Genomic DNA, 19,022 nt, shown 5'->3' with positions numbered 1-19,022 from the left:
TTTAGTAAAAGTCATGGATAGGTCACGGGCAGTAAACCATGGACGTGACCTGTCCATGACTTTTACTATATACCCCTAACTAAAACTTGGGGCAGGGGGCTGCGGGTGATCTGGGGTAGCGGTCTGGGGATGTTGGAGGGAGTGGGTGGCAGCACGCAGCCTAGGACCTGTGCTGGGGAGGGAGGGTGGGTGGCAGTGCGTGGCCCAGAACCCCCGTTGATGCTGGGTGGGGAGGGTTCGCGGGGCTGGCAGGCTCCCGGCTCCGACTGGCATGTCCCTGCAGCTCCTAGGGGGAAGGGTGGCCAGGGGGGCTCTGCGCACTGCTCCCGACACAAGCACTGGCACTGCAGCTCCCATTGGCCGGGAACCGCAGCCAATGGGAGCTGCGGGGGCCGTACCTGCGGGCACGGGCAGCGTGTGGAGCCCCCTGGCCCCTCCGCCTAGGAACTGTAGGGACATGCACTCCGCCCTGCACTCCAAGCCCCAGCCCTGAGCCCCCTCCCACACATCCAAACTTCTGCTGCTGGCCCATGGGCTGCCCATCTTTGACATCCCCATCTTGGGCAGCCCCTGAGCCAGCACCAGCCGCTGCAGAAGCCATGAAGCTCATGGAAAGTCACAGAATCCGTGACTTCCATGACCTCCGTGACAGACACGCAACTTTATCTATAATCCATAGTGTTATCCTTAGCCAGCTGGAGATTCCTAGTTGTGTTACCCTCACCAAGCAGGGCAGAGTTTCCTGCAGCAAACTACATTAGAATGGTTTCACTGGCATAATGAAATTGATCTAAAACTAATATTATCACCTTGATGCCAATCCCCAGCACAGACATAGTTGAACTGGTTTAAATATTGCTTAAATTGGTTTATCTTAGTTTGGTAATTTACTTGGTCTTGTTTGTTCTTCCACAGTTAGGGAGCCCTGCAGTATCTGGCACTGTGCAGGTTTTTGGCCTTTTTTCGTCTGTAGCACTTGCAGCCTTTCTCTGTTGCCAGCAGGTCATCATGCAAGTCAGAGTTTTAATGTCATTTAAATCCAGTGGAACTGGTTCTAACATGATTGTTTCTAGGGAATTTAAAACAAATCAAACATACAACATATGCATGTTTTCTCCCAGCCTTTTATACGGTGCAGTTTGCAGTGCAGAGACCTTGTAGATGAAGCTAAGAAATTCCATCTAAGGCCTGAGCTCCGGAGTCAGATGCAGGGACCCAGGACTAGAGCACGTCTAGGTGAGCAACAAAGGAAAAGGCACTCAGGAGGTTCTCTGGGATATTGCCAGGTATTGTATTTAGATGCTTGTCTAGTGCCTTCTGACTGATGATCTCAATGCTTCACAGATACTAATGAGCTAACTCTCACGACCCTTTGGGAAGCAAGTAATATTCCCATTGTACAGAGGGAAACTGAGACAGAGAATGGAAGTGATTTGACTCAGAACAAACAGTGAATTTGTGGCAGAGCTGGGAGTAGAGACCAGATCGCCTTAACTTCCAGTTCTGTGTATTAGTGACAAGACTGTCTTTCCGCTCAGAGTCCATGCTTCTAGACATGTATCCCAACGTGGTGGGATAGTTTCTTTCTACCCATTTACCCGGATCATTAAAAACACCAGGGAGGTAGGAAGTGAAGAGAGCAAAAATAAGCCCTTTGCCTCTCTTTGACACACGCCTTAGCAAGCCTCCTTCTTGCCTGAAGTTACGGTCTCCCTTTCTGACCGGTCTGCAGAGTTGAGCTCAATTGATTGCAATGTAGTTAGAGGTCAGTTGCTCTTGGCCTGCAGAAGCAGCATGCCAGTCCTTTTGCAGGGCAAAAATGCTTTTCATCTCTCTCGACAACTCCCACCCAGGAACTATTATAATCTAGTCTGACCTCCTGCATAACACAGGCCATAAAATTTCACCTAGTTAACCCTGCAGAAGAGAAGAGTGAGGGGGGATTTGATAGCAGCTTTCTACTATCTGAAGGGGGGTTCCAAAGAGGATGGAGCTAGGCTGTTCTCAGTGGTGGCAGATGACAGAACTAGGAGGAGTGGGGGAGGTCTAGGTTGGATATTAGAAAAAACTATTTTACTAGGAGGGTAGTGAAGCACTGGAATGGGTTATCTAAGGAGGTGGTGGAATCTCCCTCCTTAGAGGTTTTTAAGGCCCGGCTTAACAAAGCCCTGGCTGGGATGATTTAGTTGGGGTGGTCCTGCCTTGAGCAGGGGATTGGACTAGATGACTTCCGGAGGTCTCTTCCAACTCTAATCTTCTATGATTCTATGACTCGGACCCTCCAGTCCAGCACGGTCCTGGGATCCTGGGTCTGAGCCCTAGGTTAGCATATTTGCAGTGTGTATGCAAGGGGGGTTTGGCTTGAGCCTTGCTTGAGACCTGGGATTAAATTGCTGTGTAGATATACCCTCAGAGAACAGGCAGAAATCAAGACAGAAATGGGAGAGAGCTCTGTGGAGCTTTGGGATAAAATACATGCTTCAAAATCCTTTGCTTGTTTACATAGTTTTAAGGTGTCTGCAAAGGAAAGAAATAGTTTGATTTCCCCCCCTTTCCCCCCCCCTTCTCTGTGATGTACAAGGAAGGATTAGGCAGAATATTTAGGATTTTTTCTTTTCAGGGCTTGGCTATCCTTGTTTTACTTGGCAGTATTATGGACAACTGGGGAAGTAGTAGGATGATGATGATGATATGAGTAGCAAGGAGGTGAAACTGGGCAACTGAGTGGGGGAAGAGATTTTGAAATGATTACACTGTTCTTTGATGTATTTATTTACTTATTTAACTCAAACTCCTGACAAACATTGGAGGGAAAATAAGTTACCATGTTAAAGATCCAGCACTGCTCCCCTTTAAGTAGGGGCTCAACAGGCTCCCATTCCACTAGTCTGGGCCTCCAAGAGACCTCCAGAAAAAAACAGAAAAGGAAACATGATATTCTTGATAATTCTAAGCTAAACAGAACAGGCAGGAAAAATCCTTTCAAGCCTTCCTTATACATGATAAAGAAGCAAAAAGGGCACAGAACTCTTTTCTTTCCTTTATAGGAGAAATATTTAACACAATTAACTTCATGGTCACCTGAAAAAGACTTTATTTGGAATTTAATATTTTCAGAAAATGGTTCTTCCCCCAAATCATCCCTTCTGCCTTTAATTATAAGTATTTTGTAGCTGACTTGCTTCCTTCCATCAGGATAAGTCTCCTACTGTGCTTCAGTGGGGTAGCTAGGTAGGTACAGCAGCAGCTGGTTGCATGAGGAGGGTATAGGGCATTGATGCTCACAGTGAAATGGTGAATGAGGGCCTGCATCTGAGGGGTAGCTTAGATGATGAGAAAGGAGAACAATTCTTGTGAGAATAAGCTAGGAGGAGCATGCACCCTCCACCAGCCACTTTGAGGTGTGGGGAAGGCTGAATATTGTCTGTATGGTGCAGGGAGGGAAACAAAGAGAAGTGACAGCAATATTCAGTTAAAGAGGCAGCTGTGCCCCATTGTTCCTGGCACAGACCATCCCTCCAGGATGGATCCAAAAGTTTCATTAAAGGATTCTTTCTAGGTGACTCTTTGGTGGCAGAGGAATTAACTTGACTCTGGAGTTTTTTTCTACAGGGGCTAACGAGGTTCTGCTAGTGATTGGAGGCTTTGGCAGTCAGCAGTCACCTATTGACGTGGTGGAAAAATATGACCCAAAGACCCAGGAGTGGAGTTTCTTGCCGGTAAGGAATTATTTGCTTTACCACATTTTTCACCACCAGTGGGTCCTGCAAATGTAATGGATCAAAATACTGATAGGTCTAAACATTCTGATAAGGGGATAATTGCTTAGTGTTCCCCATATGGACTGTCCATTCTCTTCTGCTTAGAATTGGAGATTTATGTTCAGAGGGACTGCTGAGGTTTAGATGTTGCCAGAAGTGTTAATGATTCCGCATCTTTCCTCCACTTGACTGAGATTTGCACCGGTGTCCCCAACTCAGTACCAAGGGTTCTTTGCTGCTTGTGGGACTCTCTTTTACGTGAGATATTAAATTTAGATCCCAAGCTCTTATGGCCGTTAAAAATTCCCCTGAAACTTTTTGCAACGGTTTGTATGAGTTTCTGTGTTCTGGCCAGATTCCAGTTTGGATGATTGTAATCTACCTCCTTAAATTACGACTGCAGTTAGATTCTGCATTCTCCATTTCCTCTCCTAAGCTGTTGTGTAGTGTTGCTATTAGCTGTTAAACAGCTGCCACATTCTATCCAGAGGAGGCTGTATTTCAGTGGTGAAATGATGCTAGTGTATAAACAGTGTATAATAAATGAGTGAAGTTTGCAGAGCACAGTAAGATCTGTGGAGGAAAGATGCCATTGATTGATGGTCATTAGTCTTAATATTGATAACATAGACATATCAGGTTTTTTGGAAAGATTAATTAAAATATTATCTCAGAAAATATACATTGAGAAAAATGTCTTCATAGATTAATAGATTTCAAAGCCAGAAGGAACCACTGCGTAACCCAGGTTGTAGATCTTCCCCAAAATAATTCCTAGAGCAGATCTTTTAGAAAAATATCCAATCTTGATTTTAAAATTGTCAGTGATGGAGAATTCACCACAACACTCAATAAGTTGTTCCAGTGGTTAATTACTCTTGCAGTCAAACATTTACACCTTGTTTTCAGTCTGATTTTTCTCTAGCTTCAACTTTCAGCCATTGGATTGTGTTTTACCTTTCTCTACTAGATTGAAGAGCCCATTCTTCTTCGAGATGAGTGTCCCGGTGGGTGCAGCACTCCGGGTGTTGGTGCGTCCCTGTACCTTCGCTCGGAGATTTTTACAGCAGTACTTGCTCGGGCCGTGCATGCGCGGTGCCTGCCTCACGTGCCCACCATGTCTCAATAGCACACGTGCGTAGCCGGTCTCTTCAATTCCTTCTCTACCGTCCCTGGCCTGAGACGGAGCACAGCAGAGTTGTTGAAAAACTTATTTGCTTTTAGCTAGTCTAGTTAGTTTTACACAGTTTTACCCTGTATTTAGTCAGATAAGTTTTATTTTTCCTTTCCCAGTCCCTCAAAAAAACCAACCAAACAAAAAAAACTCCAGTTTTTTCTTCCTTCCCGTTTTTCCTGTCAGTTAATTCATAATATGACTGGTTCACCAGCTTTTAAGTGCTGCACTACGTGCAGAGATGCCATCCCTGTTTTGGACAGCCACTCTCAATGTGTTCGCCGCTTGGGGGAGTCCCACATCCCCCAGGAATGTATCCACTGTAGTAAATTAAAAGCCAGGGCACGAAAAGGCAGAGACCTCAGGCTCAAGTTAATATTAATGGAAAAGTCCCTCGTACCTGCCTCCAACCCAGGTGCGGATTCCTTATCGACACAAAGCCCTCCTCGGTCAGCAAAAGATTAAAAAAAAGGCAAAAAACCGACCACCTGCCTCGCCTCACAAAGACTTACCGCTTCCCAAATGATCTCCGAGCAGGTCTGTCTCCTCGGTGCCGACCGCTCCATGGCTCAGCACATATGAAGCGCCAGGCATCTCCGGCACCGCACGTACCCTGGCTGCTTCCAAGGCACACCATCCCGATGCCAGAGCTTCAGGCTTAAAGTTGCCTACCTCTTCTCATGCAGCACCCGGTGCCAACTCAACTGAACCTGCCTAGTGCGGTTGCTACTGTGGCACCGGCACCTCAAGCCACTATGTCTGCCCCTACGGCACAGCGGCATTCGGGACCACCCGACCCCATCACACCGCAATTGCAGCTAACAGAATGCACTCTGGCTGCAAACACTGTGGCACTGCAGTTTGTTCATTCAAGGGATTTGCTGGAATCACCGACCCTATAGTCCCCCCTGCTTGATACTGATCTCACACCAGACCTATCAACATATTCCCTCTAACTTCTCTAGTTATGAGGATGCCAATGTTCAGGGAGGTTTTTCACCATACCATTCCTCCCAACTCCAGATCCCAGTCAGCATGGGACACAGGAGATCAAGGTCTTCATACTCCAAGGACCTACCACCCTGGTATGCACACCCATGGATGGGACCACCCATGCCATTTCCCAGACAGTGGCATTAATGGGGCCCCTGGGGATCATACAGGAGACACCATGGTGACCGACACAGCCCCAGAAGAGGTGACACCGCATCTCCTCTTGAACCTGTGCATACATCTGCGACTGAACTACAGGAACAACCCGCAGTGCTGCACGTAGAAGAAGAGGCATCTGACACCTCTCCGAACAATATTAATTAACCCACTGGACAAGGCTATTATGCACCCACCTCCAACAACAGCGAATGATTTTTCTAATTTTCAGGATCTCTTCAAAAGAGTGGCTAATGAATTGAAGATTACCCTGGAGGGAAGTACCTGAAAATCAGCATGAGCTGACCGACATTCTGCAACCTTCCAGTGCATCTAAGGCTTGGTCTACACTACCCCCCCCAATTCGAACTAAGGTACGCAACTTCAGCTACGTGAATAACGTAGCTGAAGTCGAAGTACCTTAGTTCGAACTTACCTTGGTCCACACGCGGCAGGCAGGCTCCCCCGTCGACTCCGCGGTACTCCTCTCGCCGAGCTGGAGTACCGCAGTCAACGGCAAGCACTTCCGGGTTCGACTTATCGCGTCCAGACTAGACGCGATAAGTCGAACCCAGAACTTCGATTTCCAGCCGTCGAACTAGCTGGTAAGTGTAGCCAAGGCCTAAGATTGCTCTCCTATTAATGCAGCTATTATGGATCCTGCCAAGAATATCTGGCAAACTCCGGCCACTATAACCCCTACCTGCAAGCTAGCAGACTGGAAATACTATGTCCCTTCCAAGGGCTCAGAGTTCCTTTTCATGAACTAAGCACCAAATTCACTGGTAGTTGAAGCAGCTAATCAAAGGAACAAACAACAGCATCTTCCGTCCACCCCCTTTGACAAAGACAGTACAGTAACTCCTCACTTAACGTTGTCCTGATTAACGTTTTGTTGTTACGTTGCTGATCTATTAAGGAACAAGCTCATTTAAAGTTGTGCAATGCTCCCTATAATGTCGTTTGGCAGCTGCCTGCTTTGTCCACTGCTCGCAGGATTCTCTGGAAGAGCAGCCCCTCCTTGTGGGGATTAGAACCAAGGGGGCCGGCAGCCCCCCCCCCTCAGCTCCCCTAAATTCCCTGTAAGGTGTGTGGTTCAGCAGCTGTCTAGCAGCAGTTCAGGTGGCCCTCCTCCCACTGCCCTGCTGCTCCTGCCCTGCCCTCGATATGCTCCCGGAAGCTTCCTGTTTGCGGGGGGAGAGGAGTGCTGATATCAGGATGTCCCCTGCTCCTACCCACCCCCCTGTTCCTTACCCCCTCTCCACAAAGTGGAGGAGGGGGAACAGGGCTCAGGGACAGAAAGGAGGGAGCTTGCTGGAAACTGTTGCTTCCTGTCTGAACTGGCTGATCTGCTTAAAAGGGCAACATACTTGAAGTGGGGTCTGTGTACTTAAAGGGGCAATGCACGTCTCTCTCTCTCACTCACGCATGCATCCCCCAGCAGTTTGGAAAGTCAGCACCTGTGCAGCCGTGCATGTGCTGTCAGGAGGAGGGAGTGGTGCGCTCCAGCTGGATAGCGTGGGCTCATCATCATGTTCAGTTTTTGCAGGGAAGTGTTTGCAACTACTGCCCTGCATCTATTGTGTTTCCTCCCTCCTGCCTCAGTCCATGCTGCCTTGTAGAGTGTAATGCTACATTAGCAACAGCGTATTAACCCTTGAGGGCTCAGCTGAGTGCTAGTTCATCATTGAGCAGCAAGGCATTCCCTGGGAAATATCCCACCCTCTTACTCCACCATCTCAACCAAGCTTCACAAACATTCATTGCTGTGTACAATATTAAACTCTTTGTTTAAAATTGTTTAAAACTTATACTGTATGTGTATATAATGTCTTTTGTCTGGCGAAAAAAAATTCCCTGGAACCTAATCCCCCCCCCCATTTACATTAATTCTTATGGGGAAATTGGATTCGCTTAATATCGTTTCACATAAAGTTGCATTTTTCAGGAACATAACTACGTTAAGTGAGGAGTTACTGTAAAAGGTTGGACCTACTCGGTCGAAAAGTTTGTGTTGTCCACACTACAATTCAGGGTGGCTAATTACGTGGCCCTATTGGCCAAATGTGACCACAGAAATTACGGGAAACTCATGGACTTTATTACTGATATTCCTGAGGACAAGAGACCACAATTCAAAGCCGTAGTCTCTGAGGGGCACTGCGATAGCAGTCGTGATGCATTGGGCCTCATGGTTTACATCATCTTCTTTCCCACACGAGATTCAGAATACTGTGGAAGATCTCCTCTTTGATGGAGACAAATTATTCGCCACAAAGACCAAAAAGTGTTGCATACCATGAAGGATTCCAGAGCGACTCTCAGGTCCCTAGGCATCCACACACCATTGACTAGAAGGAGACAATATAGGTATCAGCCATATCAACGTCCACGATATCCGACCTACACTCAACAACACCAGAGGCCATATGATCACCAACAGCAAGAACGCCAGAGACCTAGGTACCAATGTTGCTGCTCCACTCTGTCGACACCTTCCCAACCCCCTCCACCTAACAAGCAGATTTGAAGCCTTGGTTGATGGTATAGAAGACTTCCCACCCACTCCAGCGCTCATATTACCTACCTATATTTTTGGGCACTGTTTGCTACTTTTTTACCACAAATGGCAGAACATTACTACCGACAAATGGGCCCTAGAGGTCATCAGAATGGGCTACTCCATTCCCTTCCTGTCCATATCCCCCACCCACCCCATCCCTCTTCAGGAACCCCTCTCACGGCCACTTGCTCCACCAAGAGGTACAACATTTCCTGCAAATAGGAGCCCGACCAGCACAAAGAAAAGGGGTTTTACTCCCGTTAGTTTTTAACAGAAAAGAAAAATGGAGGATGGCAGCCCATTCTTGACTTCAGATGACTCAACAAGTTAATCAAAAAGCAAAAATTCAAAATGGTTACCCTCACAACCATAATTCCAGCGCTGGAGCAGGGATATTGGTTTTCAGCCCTTGACCTGCAGGATGCCTATTTTCATGTAACTGTACATCCTGCCCACAGGCGTTTTCTCCGCTTTGTTCTGGGCTCACAGCACTACCAGTACAGAGTTCTGCCCTTGGGCCTCTCAATAGCTCCCCATATCTTTTCCAAAATTCTCGCTGGGGTAACGGCTCACCTAAGGAAAAAAGGAGTCATAATTTTTCCTTACCTGGATGATTGCCTCCTCAAAGTGCGGAGTCTCAAGGAGGCCGTTTGTTCCACCCAGATGACTGTCGACTGTTTCCAGGGTTTTGGCCTACAAATAAATGAACAAATCCACATTGATTCCTACCCAACAACTGGAGTTCATAGGTGCACACCTTGATTTGTTAATGGGACTCACATCTCTCCCATTCGACAGATTCAACACCATAAGAAATCTGATCGCCAAGTTGTGGAACAACCCTCAGGTCACTTTCCGAGACTGCCTACAACTTCTGGGCCATATGGCCTCTTGTACTTTTGTGGTCAAAAACGCACGCCTCTACATATATTCCAAGACTGGATGACTACTGTCTACAGACCAAATGTACACAGTCTAAACAGACTTCTATCCATCCCTATCAAAGTCAAGGACTCACTCGTATGATGGATTCTTCCACACAATCTCTGCTCTGGAGTGTTGTTCCTACAGGACTCCCCCCTCCATTATAATTACTACAGACACACCCCTCACTGGCTGGGGGGGCACACATGGCGTATCATACCACTCAAGGACTTTGGTCCCCCACCGAAGCTTCTTTATACATAAACCTTCTAGAACTCCGAGCAGTCTGCAATGCTTATCTCCAATTCCTCCCCTTCATCAAAAACCAAAACAACAGGATCATGACTGACAACATCGCCTGCATGTTTTATCTAAACAGACAAGGAGGAGCTCGAGCCCATCTCTTTGCACCGAAGCTATGAAGCTTTGGAATTGGTATCTCCAACGCAATATCCAGATTTCAGCTTCTTACCTACCCGGTTCTTTAAACACTACCGCGGACGAGCTCAGCAGAGCATTTCCCCTAGATCACGAATGGGAGATAAACAAGACCATCCTACACAACATATTTAAAATATGAGGTTACCCGAAACTGGACCTTTTTGCAACCGCAAAACCAAGTACCCAGAATCCCGCTCCAGAGCTGGCCTAGGGAAACACTCCTTGGGGTGTTTCCAATGGAGCGGCAAATTACTGTACGCATCCCCCCCCACCCCCCATGCCACTTCAACACAGAGTGTTACTCAAAATACAGACAGACTGTGCCAGGGTCATACTAATAGCCCCTATGTGGCCCAGGCAGGTGTGGTACGCTTTTCTTACTGGGATGTCGATTTGCCTGCTGATTCCGCTGCCCCTTCTTCCGAACCTATTATTACAGCCCCTTCTTCCGAACCTGTTATCAAAGCGGTCGACTACCCCACCCCAGCCTCTTTATCATGAAAGTGTAACTTACGAATGTAGATTTTTAATTTTTTTTAACATAACTGCGCTCAAAAATAAAACAATGTAAAACTTTAGAGACTATAAGTCCACTCGGTCCTACTTCTTTTTAGCCAGTCGCTAAGGCAAACAAGTTTGTTTACGTTTACGGGAGATACTGCTGCCTACTTCTTATTTATAATGTCACCAGAAAGTGAGAACAGGCTTTTGCATGGCACTTTTGTAGCTGGTGTTGCAAGGTATTTATGTGCCAGATATTCTAAACATTTGTATGTCCCTTCATGCTTTGGTCACCATTCCAGAGGACATGCTTCCATGCAGATGATGCTCATTTAAAAAAAAATAATGATTAATTAAATTTGTCACTGAACTTCTTTGGGGAGAATTGTATGTCCCCTGCTCTGTTTTACCCGCATTCTGCCATATATTTCATGTTATAACAGGCTCGGATGATGACCCAGCACATGTTCGTTTTAAGAACATTTTCACAGCAGATTGGACAAAATGCAAAGAAGGTACCAATGTGAGATTTCTAAAAATAGCTACAGCACTCGACTGAAGGTTTAAGAAACTGAAGTGCCGTCCAAAATCTTAGGGGGACGAGGTGTGGAGCATGCTTTCAGAAGTCTTAAAAGAGCAACACTCCGATGAGGAAACTACAGAACCCGAACCACCAAAAAAGAAAATCAGCCTGCTGATGGCATCTGACTCAGATGATGAAAATGCACATGCATCGATCCGCTCCGCTTTGGATCATTATCGAGCAGAACCCATCTTCAGCATGTCCTCTGGAATGGTGATTGAAGCATGAAGGGACATATGAATCTTTAGCGCATCTGGCACGTAAATATCTTGCGACGCTGGCTACAACAGTGTCATGAGAAGGCCTGTTCTCACTTTCAGGTGACATTGTAATCAAGAAGTGGGCAGCATTATCTCCTGCAAATTGTAGCCAAACTTGTTTTGTCTGAGCAATTGGCTGAAGTAAGACTGAGTGGACTTGTAGATTCTAAAGTTTTACATTTGTTTTATTTTTGAATGCAGTTATTTTTTGTACATAATTTTTTGTACATAATTTTACTTTCATGATAAAGAGATTGCTCTACAATACTTATATTAGGTGAATTGAGAAATACTATTTCTTTGTTTTTTTTACAGTGCAAATATTTGAAATAAAAATAATAATGTAAAGTAAGCACTGAACACTTTGTATTCTGTGTTGTAATTGAAATCAATATTTTGAAAATGTAGAAAATATCGAAAACTATTTAAATAAATTGTATTCTATTATTGTTTAACAGCGCGATTAATTTTTTTTAATTGTGTGACAGCCCTACTTTTTTTTCCTTTTTTTTTTTTTTTAAATAATATGGCATTTTTCCTTGATTGAGGGATTGTGGCTTTTTGGGCATCTAGTAAAGTGTTCTTTAGTTGTTCCAGCTATACCCTAGAGCAACAAAGATATGGAAACATGGTTTTGTTAGTATGTGATGCACAACTTCTGAAACTTCCTTATGAGTTGACTAGCTAAAGAAACCTGTGAGAGAATTAGAATGTAAATATAATTTACTTTATTGAAATACACTAAGAACTCATAACATAAATACTGTAGAGCAGTGGTTCTCAAAGCTGGTCCACTGCTTGTTCAGGGAAAGCCCCTGGCAGGTTGGGCCGGTTTGTTTACCTGCCGCATCCGGAGGTTTGGCCGATCGCGGCTCCCACCCTCCGTGGTTTGCCACTCCAGGCCAATGGGGGCTGCGGCAAACGGTGGCAAGCACATCCCTCGGCCCGCGCTGCTTCCCGCAGCCCCCATTGGCCATGAGTGGCGAACTGCAGCCAGTGAGATCGGCTGAACCTGAGGACAGGGCAGGTAAAGAAACCGGCCCAGCCCGCCAGGGGCTTTCCCTGAACAAGCGGCGGACTAGCTTTGAGAACCACTGCTGTAGAGCACTCTTCCTTTTGTTGGAAACACGTGTGTGTTGCCTCTGCAGAGCTAAAGTTGAATCTAGATTTCCATTTTAAGCGTCTCTCTAACTACTAATTGGAGCAACTGTTTTGTTTGTAAATTTCAATGTTTACTATAGGGCAGGCAAAGTGTTTTTTTAAAGATCTGGGAAAAGTGTTGGATTCCAGATGTTTGTGTGCTGCTTAATTAAAATGGGCAGTGTTCTAATGTGTCATCCCCCTTCTTCTTCCTCCCCCCGTGCCCCAACAAGTAAATCTTACTTATTTTTGGCTTTCTTGTTCTCAATTGCGGAAAATGTGAAGAACTCCCAATTTTATGCATAGCTGCAACTCCTTATGTACTTGAGAGTAGGGCTTTTTGAAATCACAGGAAAGGATTATATAGGAATCTTAATATTTTAGCCATAGAGATTAGTAAAGGATTAGGGTAGAGAAGCCAGTTTCATTATCCAGGGAAATGCCATTCCTGCTTGCTACTATTTTCTGTGAGCTAGAGGACTACAGATGTTCTCCAAGATAAGAAAAGGAGAAAGGAGTGGGGGGAGAGGGAGGAAGAGAAAAGGTAAGGGGGAGAAATTAGGGACTGAAGAGGGTGTGATGTGATTATAGGGCTGTATAAATGGCTGCATCATTGCCAATTTGTTTTAAGTTGCTACATAAGCTCTGCACCCAAAAAAAATAAAATAAAATATTTAAACCTGCAAAGGACTTTATCAAATTGGGCTTCTGACCTTTTTGCTCCTTTTAAGATGGATAAAAAAATGGAATGGAAGGGTTTTTGTTTGTTTCTGGCTTTAAATTTTTTTTTTTTATTATTTATTTTTACCTCAGAAGTATCTATCAGGAGTGTCAACTCTGATCTGCCCTGGTTTTGCTGAGTGTCTCAGAGCATGTGCACAATCTGCTTTCCCACCTTAATTGCAGGTATGAGGTTGGGGAATTTTAAACAAATACATCCTTTCTCCAAAATATTAATATGTTGTTGAAGTTAAATAGCTGTTTGTTTTTTGTTTTTTTTTAAGTTTTAAGGGATTAAAAATCCCTTCTCTCAATTACTATAACTCTTGGTTTCTTATGATATCACATCACTAAGTCTACAGTCACCATTGAGTGTGTCTACACAGCAACTAGACACCCATGGCTCCAGCCCAAGCCTGGACATCTACACAGCAATGAAACAGCCCAAGCCCTGGGAGTCCGAGTGAACTGGCGCAGACCAGTCCCAAGTTTTTCTTTGGTGTGTAGACATACCCTCAGAGCCTAGACAGAACCTGAATTTCTAATATAGGAAAAGAAACAAGGGAAAAAACTTACAAAAAACCATTCACATTCTTCTTTTATCCGTTGTAAAGAATTTTTTTAGAAAAGGCTCTAGCCCTATTCTTTCCTTTGCAGGTCACCATTAAGTCTCATATGGTCCAGGAAAAAAAATCAAACTATGAATGGAAATTGAGCCATGCAGTGATGTTTTGGAGGTGCCAGGATTCAGGAGACCTGAGTTCTGTCCCCAGCCCTGCTACTAGGACACACTAGATTTTGGTCACCTCTCTGTGCCTCAGTTTGATTATCTGAAATGGGGATAGTGATATCTTCTTTTTTAAGCACTTTGTGATCTGCTGATAACAAGCACTGTATGAAGGCTAATTATTACTATTATTTCATTAACTGAGTGTGCAGAGACACTGAAACTATAGCTCCATGAGAGTGTGGCTTGCCCCCTTCATCTCCGTGGGGCCTTAAAACTGTGAAGCTTATTGATGATCATTTAAATGTCAACAGTAACTATTTCACCACTGATATTTTAACAGAGACACCTTGCTAACATGCGTGTTTGTTGCTGAATGTAATGGGAGATAGCAGAGAGAGGTCACTGGAGGAGCTAGTGGCTCCTGGGATGGAGAATGAGGAACACTACTCCCCAAATGTAAAGCCACCCCACCCCTACCAAGTGGGGGAAGGTGGGAGAAGGGAGGGAGGAGCTGCATTTCCTTCCTAGAAGAGCCTGGATGCCATGAATTCCCAAATCCCATTCTGCTCTGGGGGTGAAACCTCCCAGATGTTCCCTACACGTCTGCCAAACTTTCCAGCTTTCCCTCTTGACAATTACTACAGTGCTGACAAGTGGTGGGAATGCAAACATCTCTGGAACGTTGAAGTTTTTGGGGCAACAGAAAGTAAACTGAATTTAATTGCAAAATAAATAGTGCAAAGGATATTGGACTGGGAGGTGGGAGCGCTGAGGGGGAGACCATAAGGAAGGGAATCCATACACACAGATTCAGGATTCCTACATATAATTTTCACCCATTATGCCACATAGAATTGAGGGCTTTGGCTATATAAACGGGTCCCTTTCAGTGTAACAGCAAAAAGGGATGGAATAATCTAGAGAGACTCTGATAGTTCTCAATGTATTGGTGTCATTTTCTGTCTTTGACACTTCTTCAAATGTATTAGAGCATCACCCGTAAGAGGCGCTATGTTGCCACGGTGTCCCTGCATGATCGGATTTATGTGATTGGGGGATACGACGGCCGCTCCCGTCTCAGCTCTGTGGAGTGCTTGGATTACACGTCGGATGAGGATGGCATCTGGTACTCAGTGGCTCCAATGAATGTTCGTCGAGGCCTGGCAGGGGCCACTACCCTAGGAGGTACACACTGATCAGCACTTGTCACAGAGGCCAGACAGGTCCATTGCCAGCATGAAATACAGTGTGTCAGCACCTTCCGAGGGCAGGTGGCTGATAAGGGAAGAGAAGTAACTGATTGGAGATTGTATCTCTCAGCATTTGGAGTTTGAGAAAGAAAATCACTTGCCCATTAACTGTAAGAGCAGCTCTTCCTCTTCTTCATCCTAAGAGTGTGTGTTTCTAGTTCCAGGGAGTGGGAATCTTCCATTCTATACCCTGAAGTTCAGAATTCATCTCCCAGGCAGTTGTTAGAAACGTGTTGCTCCCAGAGATCAACTTCTGTGTGTCCCAGCTGGAAGTCGCTGCTGGGACCTGGTGCTAACAGATTGGCCCTTTCCCCCCCTCTCTTGGCTGGGAGCACCTTCAGGGGCCTGTATTGATTCATTTGCTGCAGTTTAACATGTTTTTAAACATTCGATGAAATGTCATTTGCAGTGAACAATTTGAATATAACCAATAGATATTTTTCAATAGAACTGTATGAGGGAATATAGCTAAGGAAGGCCTTTGGGCTGGGATTTATGCAGCGGGTTTCAAGCATAGAGTGTTACATCTTTTAAATATTCATTCTAAGGCCTGGTCTATACTACCCGCCTGAATCGGCGGGTAGAAATCGACCTCTCGGGGATCGATTTATCGCGTCCCGTCGGGACGCGACAATCGATCCCCGAATCGGCGCTCTAACTCCACCAGCGGAGGTGGTAGTAAGCGCCGCCGACAAAAAGCGGCAGAAGTCGATTTTGCCGCCGTCCTCACAACGGGGTAAGTCGGCTGTAATACGTCGAATTCAGCTACGCTATTCACGTAGCTGAATTTGCGTATCTTAAATCGACTCCCCGCTGTAGTGTAGATGTACCCTAAGGAAGTGCTGATGTAACATCAATGAATGGCAGTGTCCAAGTGACCCTAGGCCTCTTCTATGCACAGGGACACACACACATGGTGTGCATGAAATAATATAAAGGGTGGGAAGTGCTGGAGAGGGAAGGGCATGTGTGTGTATTCATGTCTTTCTGAATCTGCTCCCCGTATTATGTTGCAGATATGATTTACGTTTCTGGTGGTTTTGATGGAAGCCGGCGTCACACCAGTATGGAAAGATATGACCCAAATATTGATCAATGGAGTATGCTGGGAGACATGCAAACAGCTCGGGAAGGAGCAGGACTGGTTGTAGCTAATGGTGTTATCTACTGCCTCGGTAGGTGACCTTAGGATCCATCAGCACTCTGCAAGTATTAGTGTTCCACCCAGAATTCAGGGCAAATACCATCTATAATGGGCTCCTGGGATGTGCAGAATACAGCCTAAAAGAGAATCCCAGTTGTTATATACTTCGCTCTCCTGAGATATTGGGTAGCTCAGTCAGCAGACAGATTTCTCACATAGTCACTGCTGAGGAGACATTTTGATGGCTTATACTGAAGTCATGGGAGGTGTGCTGGGTCACGTGCCAGCTGAGATATGAGGAAGTTTGGGGGATGTGTGCTGGCTGGAATGTGCAGGCTATGGGATAACTAGTTCCTGGGAGTAGCTTTGGCTATGGTGCTATTGGAACATGGAAAGGCTGGAGTGGCCTGTCCTGAGCTGCTTGTGTTCCAGCTCCTCTCTCTGGAGGCTGGAAGGCCCCAGCTGCCCATACTGAATGTTGTGAGTCCCAGATGGACAATGGTCTTAAACTCTTAAATGAACTCATTCTTTGGATGCTTCTCCAGGGCCCTTGGTCAAGGCAGCACCATGGCTTTGTTTTCTGACCACCCTCGTCATGGTCCTATTCTAGGGGAATCTCATGTCTCAGGCTGTCTGCTACATTTTCACTAACTGCTCCATCCTAGGTTCCCCAACCTTCCCTTGCTCCCTTCTTCTCCTTGCCCTCTGGGCTGGTAGCACAGTGTTCTTCCCCTGCTGAGGCAGTGTGACATGGCCACTCTGTGTACAATTTCCTGAAAAAGTTGCAATGGCTGCCTGTGCCTTCCACCTCAGGTCATCCCCAATCCCTGCTGTCTGTGGCCTCCAGAACTTTGATCCCTGCCTGGTGCAGGCTAGATTCTATGTTTGCTTTTGTTCAGCCTTGCGAGGCGCTGTGAGTAGTGTTGCTCACACTGCCAAGGAGTCACTAAGCCAGAGCCATCGGGGATGGAGCAGACACAGGCATTGCAATGTTCTCTTTGCAGAAACAGTGATCAGGGTTGAACCCACTGTTTGTTCCCATGTTGTTTCAGGTGGCTATGATGGGCTGAACATCCTGAACTCTGTAGAGAGGTATGACCCTCACACTGGACACTGGACAAATGTCACCCCAATGGCCACCAAGCGCTCAGGTGAGAACTCTGATATGCAGGGTGCACTGCTAGATTGAATAGAGCAATGATTTCTGGCCTGCCTTCATATCCTGGAGGCCATCATATATCTGCTGGCCTGTGGGGCTTAGCACTGTTATAGATGCACAGCAAGCCTAGCAGAAGTTCTTACGCAGCCCTGGGTGACCACTGACTTAGCTCCACAAAGAGGCTTTTCTTGCTGTCTCCAGTATAGCCCTGGTGCCAACGGGACAGTGTTGTTCCCAAACGACGGGTCAGGATATGCCCTGGCCAGCAGTGCTCCTCTGTCTCTATCAGGCATTCAGCACTCTAACTTCAGAATGCCTCCCACGAATTAAAAAGATCAGCAGTGCACTTTCTTCCTTTCTGGTCACCAAAAGGCAACCTTAGGGGTCTGATGGGTTTTATATTTGGTTTGCTTTTTAGTTTTTTTAAAGTGACCACAAAGGTGCTAGTGTGGGAGAACCTGAGTGAAAAGAGGGGGGTCGCATTCAGCTTTGAATGTGATGAGGTTAGTTGTCATTTTGATTTCATCTTGTAGTAAGTTTCCATGGTTTTTCTCCATCTGCTATGAAGATTCTGTCTTCCATAGTCACTAACCCTCCTCAGTGGCTGACCATTTCATTGTCCAATTCAGTGTAGCCATTGGAGGGTGACATGGTCACAGAGACATAGATACTTGGACCAGTTCCATGCAGAGAATCAAGACAGTGACGGTGGAGGGATAGCTCAGTGGTTTGAGCATTGGCTTTCTAAACCTAGGGTTGTGAGTTCAATTCTTGAGGGGGCTACATAGGGATCTGGGGCAAAATCAGTACTCAGTCCTGCTAGTGAAGGCAGGGGGCTGGACTCAATGACCTTTCAGGGTCCCTTCCAGTTCTATGAGATAGGTATATCTCCATATATTATTTTATTATTCAATGAGGAGCCAGTGCAGAAAGCAGTGTTTCATGGAGATGTGTTCCTAGTGGCCTGTGTTGTTGAGCAGCTGGGCTGCTGAGTTTATTGTGGGCACTAACTACAATAGTTGTATGGTAGTGCACACTAGAGTTCAGGATGTATTCCTGCGTCCATTCAACTTCCCTTCTCATTTTTTGAAAACATTCATCTTCTTTCAGAGTAGCAGCCGTGTTAGTCTGTATCCGCAAAAAGAACAGGAGTACTTGTGGCACCTTAGAGACTAACAAATTTATTAGAGCATAAGCATAATGCATATAGAGTGGAATATATATTGAGGAGATATATATACACACATACAGAGAGCATGAACAGGTGGGAGTTGTCTTACCAACTCTGAGAGGCCAATTAAGTAAGAGAAAAAAACTTTTGAAGTGATAATCAAGATAGCCCAGTCCAGACAATTTGATAAGAAGTGTGAGAATACTTACAAGGGGAGATAGATTCAATGTTTGTAATGGCTCAGCCATTCCCAGTCCTTATTCAATCCTGAGTTGATTGTATCTAGTTTGCATATCAATTCCAGCTCAGCAGTCTCTCGTTGGAGTCTGTTTTTGAAGTTTTTCTGTTGTAA

General features: G+C 45.6%; 1 protein-coding gene across 5 annotated transcripts in view; it reads left to right on the top strand.

The window, feature by feature from the left end:
- The window catches only part of KLHL12 (kelch like family member 12), an 83,838-nt gene that overhangs the window by 37,285 nt on the left and 27,531 nt on the right, over positions 1-19,022 (top strand). For 4 of the 5 annotated variants that reach the window (XM_034767764.1, XM_034767763.1, XM_034767766.1 and 1 more), the window contains 5 exons: positions 1,122-1,236; positions 3,613-3,719; positions 14,936-15,131; positions 16,213-16,371; positions 17,393-17,491. In XM_034767764.1, the coding sequence (XP_034623655.1) occupies positions 1,122-1,236; positions 3,613-3,719; positions 14,936-15,131; positions 16,213-16,371; positions 17,393-17,491 (676 nt within the window). Of the gene's footprint in view, positions 1-1,121; positions 1,237-3,612; positions 3,720-14,935; positions 15,132-16,212; positions 16,372-17,392; positions 17,492-17,917; positions 17,967-19,022 lie in introns of those variants that run through there. The other variant, XM_034767767.1, reaches the window with a different exon arrangement.

Source organism: Trachemys scripta, chromosome 4 (genome assembly GCF_013100865.1).
Source record: "Trachemys scripta elegans isolate TJP31775 chromosome 4, CAS_Tse_1.0, whole genome shotgun sequence".
Classification (NCBI taxonomy): domain Eukaryota; kingdom Metazoa; phylum Chordata; order Testudines; family Emydidae; genus Trachemys; species Trachemys scripta.
The sequence above is the reverse complement of the archived record's forward strand: the minus strand, read 5'-3'. Positions and strand labels throughout refer to the sequence as shown.